The sequence below is a fragment of the Engystomops pustulosus genome, chromosome 2, assembly GCF_040894005.1.
Source record: "Engystomops pustulosus chromosome 2, aEngPut4.maternal, whole genome shotgun sequence".
NCBI lineage: Eukaryota > Metazoa > Chordata > Amphibia > Anura > Leptodactylidae > Engystomops > Engystomops pustulosus.
In genome coordinates this window covers 119182599-119196663 of record NC_092412.1, presented here as the reverse complement: position 1 = coordinate 119196663, position 14065 = coordinate 119182599, and the positions used below count along the sequence as shown (strand labels likewise).

Sequence of the window (14065 nt, the reverse complement as noted above, 5' to 3'; positions counted from 1 at the left end):
ATACAATTCCACAAGGACATTTGTGTATAATCTGTGGTTGACCTAGCCATGACAAAAAGCGGTAGTATACAAATAAGTGACTGTAACTGAATCGAAATCTAAATTTTAATGGCTGTCAGAGACGAACGGGGCTGCTTTTTAAGTTTGACTCCGGAGTTCGGGTGCACCCAGACATATTGCTGGATTGGCAGCTGTGCAGCCATTCAGCAAATTGACGCCCCTAGCTACTAACCCTGACTGTGATGTAAAAGAGATGTAAATCAAGCTGGGATGTTGCCATATGAAATAGTGCATTAAGGCATTAAGATATACTGTGTTTTTTCACACTTCAGTTTTTTTCACTGATCCAATGATGTCAGTGAACCCAAACAGAACAGGTTCTAAATTGACCACTGATCAGTAAACAAAGCCTATTGAAAATAATGCTTCAGTAAAGCATCAATGAAAAATCATAGAAGCCAGCATTAGAAAACCATTCTGCATGTGTTCGAAGGCCAAAATGGGTTCAGTGAAAAATCATTGATATGAAAAAAACATCAATGTGAATGCACCCTAAATGTGTGGCTCAGACTACTAGGTTATTTACAAATATACATTGATTAATAGTACTGCTCTGCTTTCTTGATATATAAAGTGAAGACTCCTGTCTTTTACCCCATCAGCCAGATATTCCTGTCCATAAAATGACTGCAGATGGAGGGTCATTTGATCGCTATCTTTCCATGAACAATCGTCCTACCAGAACCTTATGATATTATTCAAAAATATAAGATCAAGGCCCTAGCAAGGCGATTGTTCATGGACAGTTAGAGACCACATGACCCTCCATCTGCAGTCATTATTGTCAGGAATGTCTGGTGGATGAGGAAAAAGAAAATAGGCTTCAACTACAGTATTATTTGGAGTTACTTTTCTTCCAGTTTACAAAAAGAAGATTGAGATGACTGAACAATATGCTGCACGGTACCGCTCCATACGGCGCCGTGCGCCCAATGCCGGCTTATAGGGGTCGTATTTCAGATGTATATTCGTCGGCCATATATACATCCCCCAAAGGCTGTGTGAATGAAGCCTAAAAGTTACTTAGTATATCGGGTGCACAGCCAAGTGGCTGGACAATTTGGTGCTTTCAATTTCAGGCCAACCCAGCACGCCCCAGTCCCCCTTCCCTGCCTTTAAGCTGGGGCTCCTGAAAGGTCACCTTGGGTGAGCAAGCTCTTCTAATTTTGATATGAGATTTAATGAGTAGATGTCATTTCACATGATTTTTGATATTGTGTATGGGAATGTGAAGAATTTTTTTTAATATACTTCATTAAGAAATTCTGCATAGTTTGTAAAGAAACACAATGCAAATTGCTTCTTAGTTACAATGTTACTGATATGTTTCTATGGCAAATCTGTCTACCAGATTGTAGACAGGTCTTTCTCTATACTCCTGTTGTTACACAGCTTTGAGTGTTAACCCTTTCTGCTCTCTCCTTGGTTGTAGTATGCTATGAGTATTATATTGAAAGATCAAGCTGAAAAATAAGTGGGTAAATACTCCCAACTCAGAGCTTTTTAACTAAACACAAGGAGATTAGATGTGAGTTCATGCAGTCTCCATAGACACACACTGTACAGGGTTGAGTATGCATCTTTATGGGAGTAGCTTGATTTCTTTTGACAAACTAAGCATAATTTGTTAATGAAGTACATTAGAAAAATGTTCACCACCTCCCTCCGCACACATTACAAAAAGATTATCTAAAATGATAGTTGCGTTTTAAAGAGTACACAGTTTAGAGGGAAGGGTACTGAAACCAACATGGAGAAATTAAAAACTGGATATGAAAGATACAGTTCTATTGACTTACCTTCTCCACGGAATAAGTTCTGCATGATGTCCATTTCAGGACCAATCACCTGAATGAATATAAAGTATACAGATTCAGAGTTTTCCTAAATAATTAACTTTGCATAGTAATTATTGTGCTGATATTATTCCAACATTCGTTATTCCTAAAGGGGTAGTCCAGGAATAGAAAAACATGTTTGCTTGTTTCCAAAAACAAGCAAACACCTATGTAAGGGATAAGAAGCGACCATTGAATTGAAGTGAATGCTGCTAAGGTGCAATGATCCATACACCTGCATATCCTGTAGACAAGAGTGGGGGTGTATTTGAAAGATAGCAGCCATGCTTTTTTCTAATCCTATACAATCCCTTAAAGAACGTTTTATGTAGTTATCAATGCAGTGTGCATATTTCAATAAAAAACACACACAATGTATATATTGTTGACTTGCAGGAGCAAAGAATGCGTTAAGATATAAATATAAGACAACAGTGCACACATTAGTAATATACTACCCAACAGAGTCATGTACTGTGGAGCAGAAAATAATTAGCGGCAAATATGACATGAGTGATATTACGCTGGTAGATTCCTGAGAAGATGATATACCAGCCTAACACCTCATTCAAACAAACACTTTATTATCACCTATTAGTATTAAAACAACATCAGCAACATGACATGTTAGGTGTTATCTTCACCTCTCCATCCAAGTGCAAAATGTTCATTTGCTTATTCTCTGTCGCCGTGCACGGTTTACAGTAGGTTCTTAGCAATTGTGGTAACAAGCCATCATTCCACCTGAAAGAGAAAAAATTGCTGTGTGTTAGCTTTAACACCTTTAGTTTAACAGTATCATTATTTATTATGCAGCATGTGTGCCTTTTAGTTTTCATCATAAAATAGAGGCCCTTTTTTATACACCATTGAATGTGTGTAACTATAATGCAGTAGTCTTAAAGGGGTTGGCCCTTTAGAGAAATCTTTAACAGAGTAAATATAAGATGCAAATATGTAGGGTCACCCAAATTATATTTACCCTGATAAAGTTTCCTGTTTGCTGCAGGGTCAAGTCACTCCTGTGCAGCAGGACTCCGGACATCTTTCTACATCCCATATCCTGCTGCCTTCTCTTGGATATAGGGTGCCATGCAGATATTACTGTATGCACACCTCTCCATAATAACCACTCCTATGGCCCATATTTCTGCATGGTACATACATGCATATTTATATAGGTCTGCTCGGAAAACAAAAACAATAACCAAGGCTTCTCAAAGTCAAGTATGCTTACTCAACAGTGAGTATAGCACCATTGACAGTGACATTATCAACTCTACAGCTGGCTCATCTTTAATTCTCCAACAATGAAAGTTATTAGGACACGTGTATCAAACTTATGGCTTGCCTTTTTCTTTAATTTTTGTGACTTTTTATGGTGCTTGTGCTCATTTGTAACTTTTTTGAGCCTAAGACTGTCTTCCTTTAAAGTTTGCCATTCTCGCAGTGTTTCGCAGTGTTCCCATAGCTATTACTTAAATCCAGATGTGAAAGTTGCAATTTTTTTAACAAGTCGCAAAAAAGTTGCAAATAGGTGTAAATTTAGGTGTAAATCTACAGCAGCCCCTGACCACTCATAGAAATGATCTTAAAGCTGATTCTGACTTTTGGAGATTTTTTGTGACTTTTGATAATTCACTTAAGACCAAACTCCACGTGTATCAATAAGGATACATCTGACCAGCAGAAAAGCCCCCAAAAAATAGACAAACTAAGCCATACTTATTATACATGTGCCCCATTGAATTCTAGTCTGTTAGATATATGATTAATTAATTTACATTACATCTGATACTTTAGAACCAATATGTGTTCTAAACATTTCTAATTTCCAGCTTTAACAGTGCATTACTGAAAACATGCTTCTTAAACAGTAACATCAACATATAAATATAAAGTGGAAAATTAATTCTTAATGTTAAGGGGGGTTCCCGGTGGGGAATGCATGGCCTTTAAGTCTCTATACTAACCATAAAGAGAATGCTTTCTTCTTAGAAACAAATAGCAGAATGGATCCCACAGTTTACTGTCAGAGCTGTTCTATCACAAGCAGGTCCACAGGCAGGTGCGGCTGTGGCATTAAAAACTGCTGGCCAGGCACAACCGAAACATGTGAGCATTTTTGTAAGTATGTCCTGGCCACTCTAGCGGGAATGTTTAAAGAGGACCTGTCAGGTCAAAACACTTCAGTTGCTCATACTAAAGTAAGCAGCTCCCTAGCCCTCTCCCAGAATTGTTAAATCTGTAGCTTTATCATAAAATACAGAAAAGCCAGGACTCCAGGTCCGATCTTCGGACCTAGCTTACAGTGTTCCGGCGTATATTCATGAGGGGGCGGTCTGTGGAGGCGGTGACTTCAGCATCGAGCCTGGCAGTCACCGCCAACATATTGTATGGGAATGGCGCCCCCGAAGAGAAGCTGAAGAGAGGGGAGCACATAAAAGATAATAATAGATTTGGGTGCTATAAAACCTGTTTATGCATCCCATTCTATTACACTTACCCAATGCTTTTATCAAGGAACCCCAATAAGTGGCCAGGTTGAAGAGATTTGGTATATACAGTGTCCATCTTCACAATCTTCCCTTGCATGGAAAGGGTTTCCATAAATATTTTGACACAAGTAGTCTTCCCACAGCCAGCAGGCCCTGTCACTGCGATCTGGGAAGAAAAGAGAACAGAATTCTTTAGTCTTCATTTCATGCATCTGTAATACTGTATAATTTAGGAGAGACTATAAACCATCACAAAGTGAAAGGATACACCCATAGTGTGATAATGAACTGACAATGTGAGCTAATTAATAAAATGACTTGCGCCGAGAATGCCCAATGTGAATTGGTAGCAAACTTAGTATTAAATCTGTTACATATAACAACAACTAATCCAAGACTAAATGTAATTCTGGATAATCAGGATCTATTACTACTGTCACTCCAGCATGCCACTTTATAAGGCTCAGCAAGCTCAGGGAAGGCTATAACACGTCTGATGAAAATGTCCATGCTCTGCCAGGCATCTGTACTTCATGGATATGTAGCCTGCAGCAAGCACAATCATTCCAATAACTTTGATGATGCATTCAAATTAGTCATTATGAGCTACATCTGTACTTACTGTTTGGTATTTTGGTGCCAGCTGAACCAGATGGGAAACTTTGGATACAAATGTGTTACTGGGAAAAATATGACATTTTTCTGCAGCTTTTATTATGGCACTCGGGACGCTGGTTTCTCCTGTACATTCAGATGAGGGAACCTGCTGTCCAGGACCATATTTTCCAGCAATGACTACAGGGATCAGACCATCTGGAGCCAAAGACATAACAGATTTAGTAGTAGAAAATAGTTTATACTGCAGCACACTAAAAAAGCTAATTTACAGGAAAGAGCCCCTGCTTTTTTATATGTGCATCTACTGTAAGTATATTAATTGTTACAGTTATGAAAAGCCATATGGTGTTAAAATACAGAACAGCTTCTAACAAATTTGTGAAAAACAAGCTTAAATGCAGAGCTCGAAAGTTCTTCAACAATAAAAGAAATACACATAATTTGGTAAATCAGTAATAAGTCACATAAGATGGTTAATGTAATTCTACTACATGCAAATTCTGAACTGCTGAACAATATTTTCATTTTATTTGCATTTTTAACAAATTCTTAAAGGGGTTGTTCAAAATAATCTTTCACAATCAAATAAATCAGCAATAAAAAATTTTGCCTATGGGAAACTTGCTATACACAAGATTGTTGCCATGAATTTGCTATTTTAATTTGTTTTCATGTTTTACATTTACCAAATAGTATGTAATGTGCAGTGAAACTGTAAATGAATTTCAGTCTTCAGTTTAAATGACGTAAGAGAAAGCCTAATAGGATTGTGTTTTGTTTCACATATTATACATTACTTTTCTTTAACTTTAGGGTTAAAAGTGGTAAATTAAAAAATATACTGTATAGTATGAGCTAAATAGGAATTTTAAAGTGGGGAGTGCTGAATTAATTTAATTATATTACGTCTATTTTATGAATAGCACAGGCAAATGTTATTATGAACAAAAATAAACACATAATGAGACAAATCGATTTTAGAAATTACTTATATTTACAAAAATAACACCTTACCTGCTTCATGGTTCATAGCAGTGTCACAGGAGCCATTCAGAAATTCAAGGGTCTTTGGCCATTCAGCACTAATAAAAGATCTGAAAGCACTTGCTTCATTATTTGATAATTGTGTTAACCAGCAATTCTGTATTGCAATGACTATTGCTCTATCCTCAAAGATCTGCTTCCAGTTGTCTTGTATACTTTCCAACTCTTTACCTGTAATAAAGCCAGAATCTTACTATTATATGTCTATGTATAAGCTCAGAATATACATCAGGAGTTTTTGTGATGTATACGCTGAGCATATGCATAAAATGTGATATGAATGTAGCCTTAGCATGACTAAGCAGCTGTACAAGTTTTACCAATGTTATAGCCTTTCTTGATATGTTATGTTTTGCTGCCATGCTGCACAAGAAGCCATTGTGATTTAGCCATGGTTTCCAAATGACTTTTGTTCAATATGTAGACATAGATCGAAAGAAAGCCTTACCTACCAGTAGGGAATTGTATGCCCCCACCCCCTTAAATGTATTTGGGTAGAGCCAGCTACCAAACACCATCTAAACTGTCGACATTACACTTTGTGGGTTGACTGTGTGCCAGGTGGCTGTCCATAAGCGTAGGTGGTGCTTTACCATCACAGTACTGAGCTGAGGGTGCAAACTAGCTCTGTAACCGGCCCACACCATCTACATTGCTGAACATGCTGGACAATGTAAAAACACTGCACAAATAAGTTCATCTCAGTAGTGTATACATAAAACATGGAATAATCAAACACAATTTCCCATTCCAATGTCAAGTATGTAAACCAACAAAGAGGATTTAATCATAATTATTAAAAGTTAAAGGGGTTTTCCCATGAAAGAAAATTCTCAAATTTACACAATAAAGATCCTTTTTAACCCCTTTACAATTTCACTCAGTTTTATTGCTGTTTTAGCTTCTATCACTCAGTGATGGTCAGTGTAAAATTCCAGAGTGTGGACAGGGGCTCCCTAAGCAGACACTTCATGATTCCTTCAGTTCTGTGTGCTGACAATGTGGTTAGATTATCAGGATACAGGGTTTATATACACTGTCATTTTCATTCTGAACATATCTGGCACATAGAAATAGAGAATGCTGGAATGCAGGGGGAAAGGGCTAGAGGCAGAGAAAAGCTCAGCCACGCCGCATCAGACAAGATGTCTGCCGACCCTAAAGTCAGAAGATCCAGGGTCAGAAAATTGTATACACCAGGACTGATAGAGAGAGGTTGGAATTACATCTGTGAAATGCTGTATTTTATATTTAAGAAACTTGTCTTCAGGGAATACCCCTTTAAGTTTTACTTGTCTACCTTCTCCCTCTAATTCCTTCCTAAAAACAAATAAACTAGTCAATTCTGGTAGTATACGCCTAGGCAACTAGTGCTCAGAGTCTATTGAAGCAATGCAATTTCTTAAACAGGAAAACGGAATTACCCACATGAGGAACTAGGTATTGTGCAGTACAGTCACATTGACTGATTCTGCCAATAACATGGTTCTTGCTTGAAAATCCACATCCTCATATTGCATTGAATATTTGATCCATCTGTTGAGCCAATATCACATAATATTTGATTAAGATGCCCTTCTTGCTTTGTGGTATTGTGATTTACCTAATGTCCTCAGTGTCTCAACATTTGAATTCTAATTCAACGCACACATTTTCCCATCTAATTTCTGGATCACAAAGAAATTGGTCGGATTTCAAAATGTCAGTGTCTGGTTAGCAATTCAAATGAAAGCGGCAGTAATTATGGCTTCTCATATGCTGGCATGCTGCACTGCATCAAAGCTGACACAAATTCTGGGTTCTCTAATATCAGAGTGAGAAAATTAGTGTCCAAAATGATATGGAAATATACCGCTCAGAGATTAATAACTGTTCTTCCAGAAAGAAAGATGGTCCTTTCAGTAGGTTTATTAAAGTGTGTGAAAGAATATGGAAAATAGCTGGGATGCCATGTCTCCTGGAGGAAGCCAGCTCTTTATTATTACTCACAAGCTGTAATCATTTCTGTCAGTGGTATACTGATGTATAAGGAGAGAGCTACATAACTTGTGCACCACTCCAATATGTCGTCTGTTTGAGAAAACACCATAGCTATCCTGTGTTGAAGTCTTAAGTGTTGGTTGTTTATACATTTCCTTAGAGAAACTGATACCATAGCAGCTTAATCCTTCATGACAAAATTCATCCATGCCAATAACAATTTTGAAAGAAATAGCACAACACACTAAAATTCAGCTATTTAAAGTATTGATTTTTCCATCTGTATTACTAGCTTATTACTGGCATATGGCTACACTTTGCCTTACTGTGAACTGTATTTTTCATAATTATGGCTCAGCAGTGCTAACATAGCTGCAATACACAAAATCATGTATAATTGAAACATTTACAATTGTTTATGGGTGAAGAAGAGTTTGATGTAATAAACAATTTGAAATTACTTATGCTACATGCTACAAAAAGTCAATTCCTGTTAAATATAGTGGTTTTCTATTTGTTACAATGTAAATGAAACCACTGTTCAGTTTAAGTGATACATCATAAGTGAGAAACTTACTGTGCGCATAAAAAGTTTGTCACTAATGAATTGTAGAGAGAACTGTTCAGAGACAGAAAAGCTGCATAGTTCTCTATGTGCTTATTTATCCACAAATCAGTGAGAGGAGAAAAGTAGGTTGAATCACAAGTGCTCAGTTTTCTGCAACAGGCTGGTAGATGGCAAGATAGTCATTTTACAGGTTCAGGGGTACATATGGAGTAGTCTGTGAAAAGAGGTACAATGAGCTGTCTGGAAGATGCAGCATAAGCAGCTGTTTATGACATAGAGGACATGAACAGCTGTCTGTGTCAGAGGGAGGGTACAATAAGCAGTCTACATATTATGGAGAGTGGTGGCGTAGTCTGCTTAAGAGATGGGTCATGTAAAATGTATATGTAAAAGGATGGAGCCATGGGAAGTCTAAAAGATATCGGGCATCATGGAAGTGCCTATGAGAAGGGGTAATAGCAGTCTATATGATGTAGGGTCCATAGAAGCAATGTCTGTCTATTCTAGTCTCAGTCTTCCTGCTACAGGGACCATGCTGAAACCTAAAAGGGTTAGTAACCCAGGCGTCTCCAGAAATTCACCACACCTTATTTTGCACTATAATAAATACTGACATTACACCATTTACTACTCAAGATCACCAGGGATAGAGACATTAAATTAGGTTGGGTAGGGTAAGCAATGTCATTATAGCCTCTTTTATGTGAAATCCAGTTACAATATTTCTGGTTCCGTAGATAAGGTTCTTAACTTTAATATGGCACTAAAAGCATGGTTCTTGATGATAAAGAATCAAAGATAAAGCCATTTGAAGTCATGCTCCCCCTCCAACCTATAAAAGTGACTGAAGTTATAGACAATATAATGGTGGAGCATTCTCTGGTTTAGAATGCATAAATTCTACCATAAACTCACTAAATCACCCAAGTAATAATTTTGTTTAATCGATTTAGAACTAGTAGTTCTGAAATGAACTTGTTTACAAACTGCAATGGATGAGAGGGGAGACTGAATGAAACTGTTGTCTGTAGAAGTTGAAGTTATTGAGGGGGCCTTGTATTAGAGTCAATAAGGAATACACAATTACAATTTCTTACACTATCAAGGGGTACCAGAAAGGGATGCCTCTCCCCCCCCCCTCCCCAATTATTTGCACTATTTGTAGAGCCGTTGGCTATTGCCATCCGAAGCGATGATAAAATTAAAGGTTTGGGGTGTGGGGGATTGGGGAAAAACTCCTTTTATATGCAGATGATATTTTGATGTCCTTGCTGATTTAGAGCAACCTAATCCTATTGATGGAATAAGGCAGGTTTGGTAAATTCTCTAATCGGAAAATGAAAAGACAGAAATCCACACTGCTTTCGTTCTACAGGCAGTCCCTTCTTAAGAACATCCAACTTACAGATGACAACTAGGTACAAACAGACCCTTGGATGTTGATAATTTACTATACTTTAGCCCTAGGCTACAATGATCAGTTGTAACAGTTATCAAAGGCGTCTGCAATTTAGAATTCTTGTTAATCCAGGTTCTTAAACAACCCAGCATTTTTAAAATCCAATTGTTACAGAGACCAAGAAAAATTTAAACTGGGGTTACAATTATAAAATATACAGTTCCGATTTACATACAAATTCAACTTAAGAACAAACCTACAGAACCTATCTTGTACGTAACACATGGACTGCCTGTATAGTGTATGTTGTTACTCTCGTGGATAATTATTGAATCTAGATGCTGATCAGGACTTTACATCTAGGCATTCAAATGGAAGCCAAAGTAGAGGATTTTGCAGAATTAAATCTCAGCCCCTTGTTGACCAAGATTAGAGCAAAGTTTAATATCTGTTATTAGTTGCCATTATCACAAATAGAAAGAATAGCCTTGGTGAAATATATTCTGCTTCCTCACTTCAACTACTTTATTTCTATCAGCGCTATATGGATTGAATGTAAATCACTGATGAACCAGTTGATCTGGGGGTCAAAAGGTTAGAATTAAAAAAAAAATCAGTAAAAAACCCTGGCAAGAGGGTTCTTGTTTCCTAATTTTTAATTGTATTTTATTACTACACAGATAATAACACAGAATGGTTCTAGAATTAGCAACTTGTTGGATAGAGTAAAAGGAAGGAAATTTAAATGGTTGTCCACTTTAAGCACATTACAGCAATTAATATTGTTTGTTTCATGAAAAGTTAGTATATTTTCCAATATACTTTCTGTATCAATTCCTTGTGGGTTTCTATATCTCTGCTTGCTGTCTATCTATAGGAAGCTTCTGTGTTTACTTCCTGTGGATAAACACCAGTCCAAGGTAATGTGATGTAACACAGTTGCACTGCTCGTTAGCACCACCTGTGTGACATCACTTGACCATGGACCAGTTTTTATTTACAGGAAGTAAACAATGAAGCTTCCTGTTGCATGACAGCAAGAAGACAACATTTAGAAATCTTGGAAAGCATGAAGAAAGAATATAGAAAGTATGTTGGAAAAATGTATAACTTTTCATTACACAACCAATATCAATTATTTTCTGGAATTTGCCTAAACTAGACAACCCATTTAATTAATTATTTTTTTCAGGGGACTTAGGTCACTGGGGGAAATGCAGAGGAAATCCATGATAGGAAAATGAGCAGGTATTGCCAAACACAAAGTCATCACAATAGTATTAAGGATAACACAAAGATTTTTTGGATCAGCAAAAATCACTGGATAGACATTAATTTAACAACTAGTTCACAAAAGAAGTTAACCTCTCGGATTTATACGGGGTTAAACAACATTATGTATGGTAATTTAAAGAATAAGAGCAAAAAATTGGAAAAGGATGGCAGTAAAGATAATCATTTCTGGGTGAACATTTATAGGGATACTAAGATAATTTCACTTATGATAGTGAGGATAACTTTCTTTATATGCTTTAGACATATTTCCAGATTGGGACCTTACTGGAATAAAATACAGATAAATATAACTGCAAACGTGGTTGTAAATCTATTAATGGATATAGGAACTACAGTTCTGGGCAGCTCAATACAGGTGGTCCCCTACTTAAGAACACCCAATTACAGACGACCTCTAGTTACCCCTAATTAGGTACGGACCTTTGGATGTTGGTAATTTTTGATTCTTTAGCCTTAGGCTACAATAAAGAGCTGTAACAGTTATTAATGGTGTCTGTAATGAAGATTTATTATTAATCCTGGTTCTTATGACAACCCAACATTTTTAAAATCCAATTGTCACAGAGACCAAAAAAAATTTATCTGTAGTTACAATTATAAAATATACAGTTCCAACTTACATACAAACAAAACTACAGTGCCTATTTTATACGCAACCCAGGGACTGCCTGTATCTCTTTTAGAGAATAGAGCACAGAAAAAATTCACAATAGAAGGACTGTTTTTGGCTGGGTTTATATTAAGCGAATTTTGATCAAGTTAAACTATATGAAAAAATGTGGTACAATGAGAACCACACCTTCTGGAAATGTCAGAAGTTATTTATAGGTTTGATCTAAAAAAGGTACATTGCTTAGATGCATTGATTATAAATGAGGGCCATTTGTTCTCCTCCCTATGCTCCTCCTGCTGAGATAGCATCTGTATATCAAACTTTACTTTAAGGTATTTTTATATACAGACGTCCCCACCTTAAGAACACCTGACTTACAGGCGACGCCTAGTTACAAAATGACCTCTGGATGTTGGTAATTTACTGTACTTTATTCCCAGGCTACAATGATCAGCTGTAACCGTTATGCAAGGTGTCTGCAATTAATCTTTATTGTTAATCCTGGTTCTTAAGACAACCCAACATTTTTAAAATACAATTGTTAAGGAGACCAAAAAATGATTTGGCCGGGGTTACAATGAGAAAATATAGAGTTCCGACTAGCATACAAATTCAACTTAAGAACAATCCTATAGAACCTTTCTTGTACATGACCCGGGAAGTACCTGAACTGTATTAGATGAATCTTTATTGGGTGTCTTTGGTGATATCTAGTCAAATATATCTAATTACATCACGTTACTGCCTCAGCTCTTCCTGCTAAGACAACAGATACAGACACATCAATACAAACCAAAAAAATTATGTTTATCTGTAAGGAAAAGTGTTTTGTGACTCATTGGAGGCAAAAGAAATGATTCAACCGAACATGAACTTATGTAGCAATGTGTCATCTGCTGAGATTTACCTCTTCCTTCTAAAGAACAAAGTCAACGGTCAAAGCAGAAAATAAATATAGTCACATAATAGCCTTAAAGCTTTTTGATGTAGTCTCTAGGAAATGTGAAACAAGAAATAAACAAGTCACTGATTCATGTTTATATCAAACAGCCAGAGATGAAGCCTGTGTCAGTATTTCTTTTTCTACTATATATTACAGTGATATAAGCTTATATCTGTAAATCATGCTGCAGTAGTACAATAGTTATTACTATAGTATAAAAATGACATATATTCTTCTTATATCATCTGCTATCAATTTGTCTACATAACCAGTGTAAGGTATTTTCTGATACATATTAAAAGAATGGTTCCAGAGTGAAAGTGGCATCACTAATAATTAAGTCCATTTCCCCAAGTCCTATGCTCATCAGCACAATTCTAAAGATTTGGTATTTGCTGGAGCACTTTAGTCCTTATACTGCTGTAATGTACTTTCAGGCATATTTTCACATCAATATGGCGGCGTGCAGCATGGAGGTTTGTCACATCATCCACCTTGTGTATAGCTATTAAGCCCGCCCCTAGCCCCCTTTATATAGCTAGCCAGCCCTCTACCCCACAGTATATATCCAGCCAGCCCATGCCCTACAGTATATAGACAGCCCACCTATGCTCCCTTGTACATAGCCAGCCACCTACCCCCAGTATATAGCGAGCCAGTCCCCCCAGTGTATAGCCAGCCCCTGCTCCAGTATATAGACAGCCAGTGCATCAGTATATAGCTGGCCCCTGCCCCAGTATATAGCCAGCCCCTGCCCCAGTATAAAGCCCATCAGCCGAAGAATATAGTCAGCCCTTTCCAATACATAGCCAGCCCCCAGTATAAAGCCAGTCAGACACCGGTATACAGCCAGCCCCTGCCCCAGTATATAGCCGGCCAGTCCACAGTATATAGCTAGCCCACCCCCAGTTTATAGCCAGCCTGTCTCCAGTTTATAGCCAGATCCTAGTATATAGCCAGCCAGTAAGCCCCCAGTAGACAGTCAACCCCCAGTATATAGCCAGCCAGCCCACAGCATATATCCAGTGAGCCCACAGTATATAGCCAGCTCCTTCCCCCATTATATAGTGTGCAAGCCCACCACAGTATATTGCCAGCCTGCCACAGTATATAGCCAGCCAACACCCAGTATATAGCCAGTCAACACCCAGTATATAGCTAGCCAACACCCAGTATATAGCTAGCCAACACCCAGTATATAGCCAGCC

General features: G+C 37.5%; 1 protein-coding gene across 2 annotated transcripts in view; it reads right to left on the bottom strand.

The window, feature by feature from the left end:
- LOC140118356 (uncharacterized) overlaps positions 1–14065 on the bottom strand; it is a 315197-nt gene that overhangs the window by 205406 nt on the left and 95726 nt on the right. For both annotated transcript variants that reach the window (XM_072136177.1, XM_072136178.1), the window contains exons 47-51: positions 6029–6229; positions 5019–5209; positions 4405–4562; positions 2543–2642; positions 1860–1908 (exon numbers count right to left, since the gene is read on the bottom strand). In XM_072136177.1, the coding sequence (XP_071992278.1) occupies positions 1860–1908; positions 2543–2642; positions 4405–4562; positions 5019–5209; positions 6029–6229 (699 nt within the window). The remainder of the gene's footprint in view (positions 1–1859; positions 1909–2542; positions 2643–4404; positions 4563–5018; positions 5210–6028; positions 6230–14065) is intronic.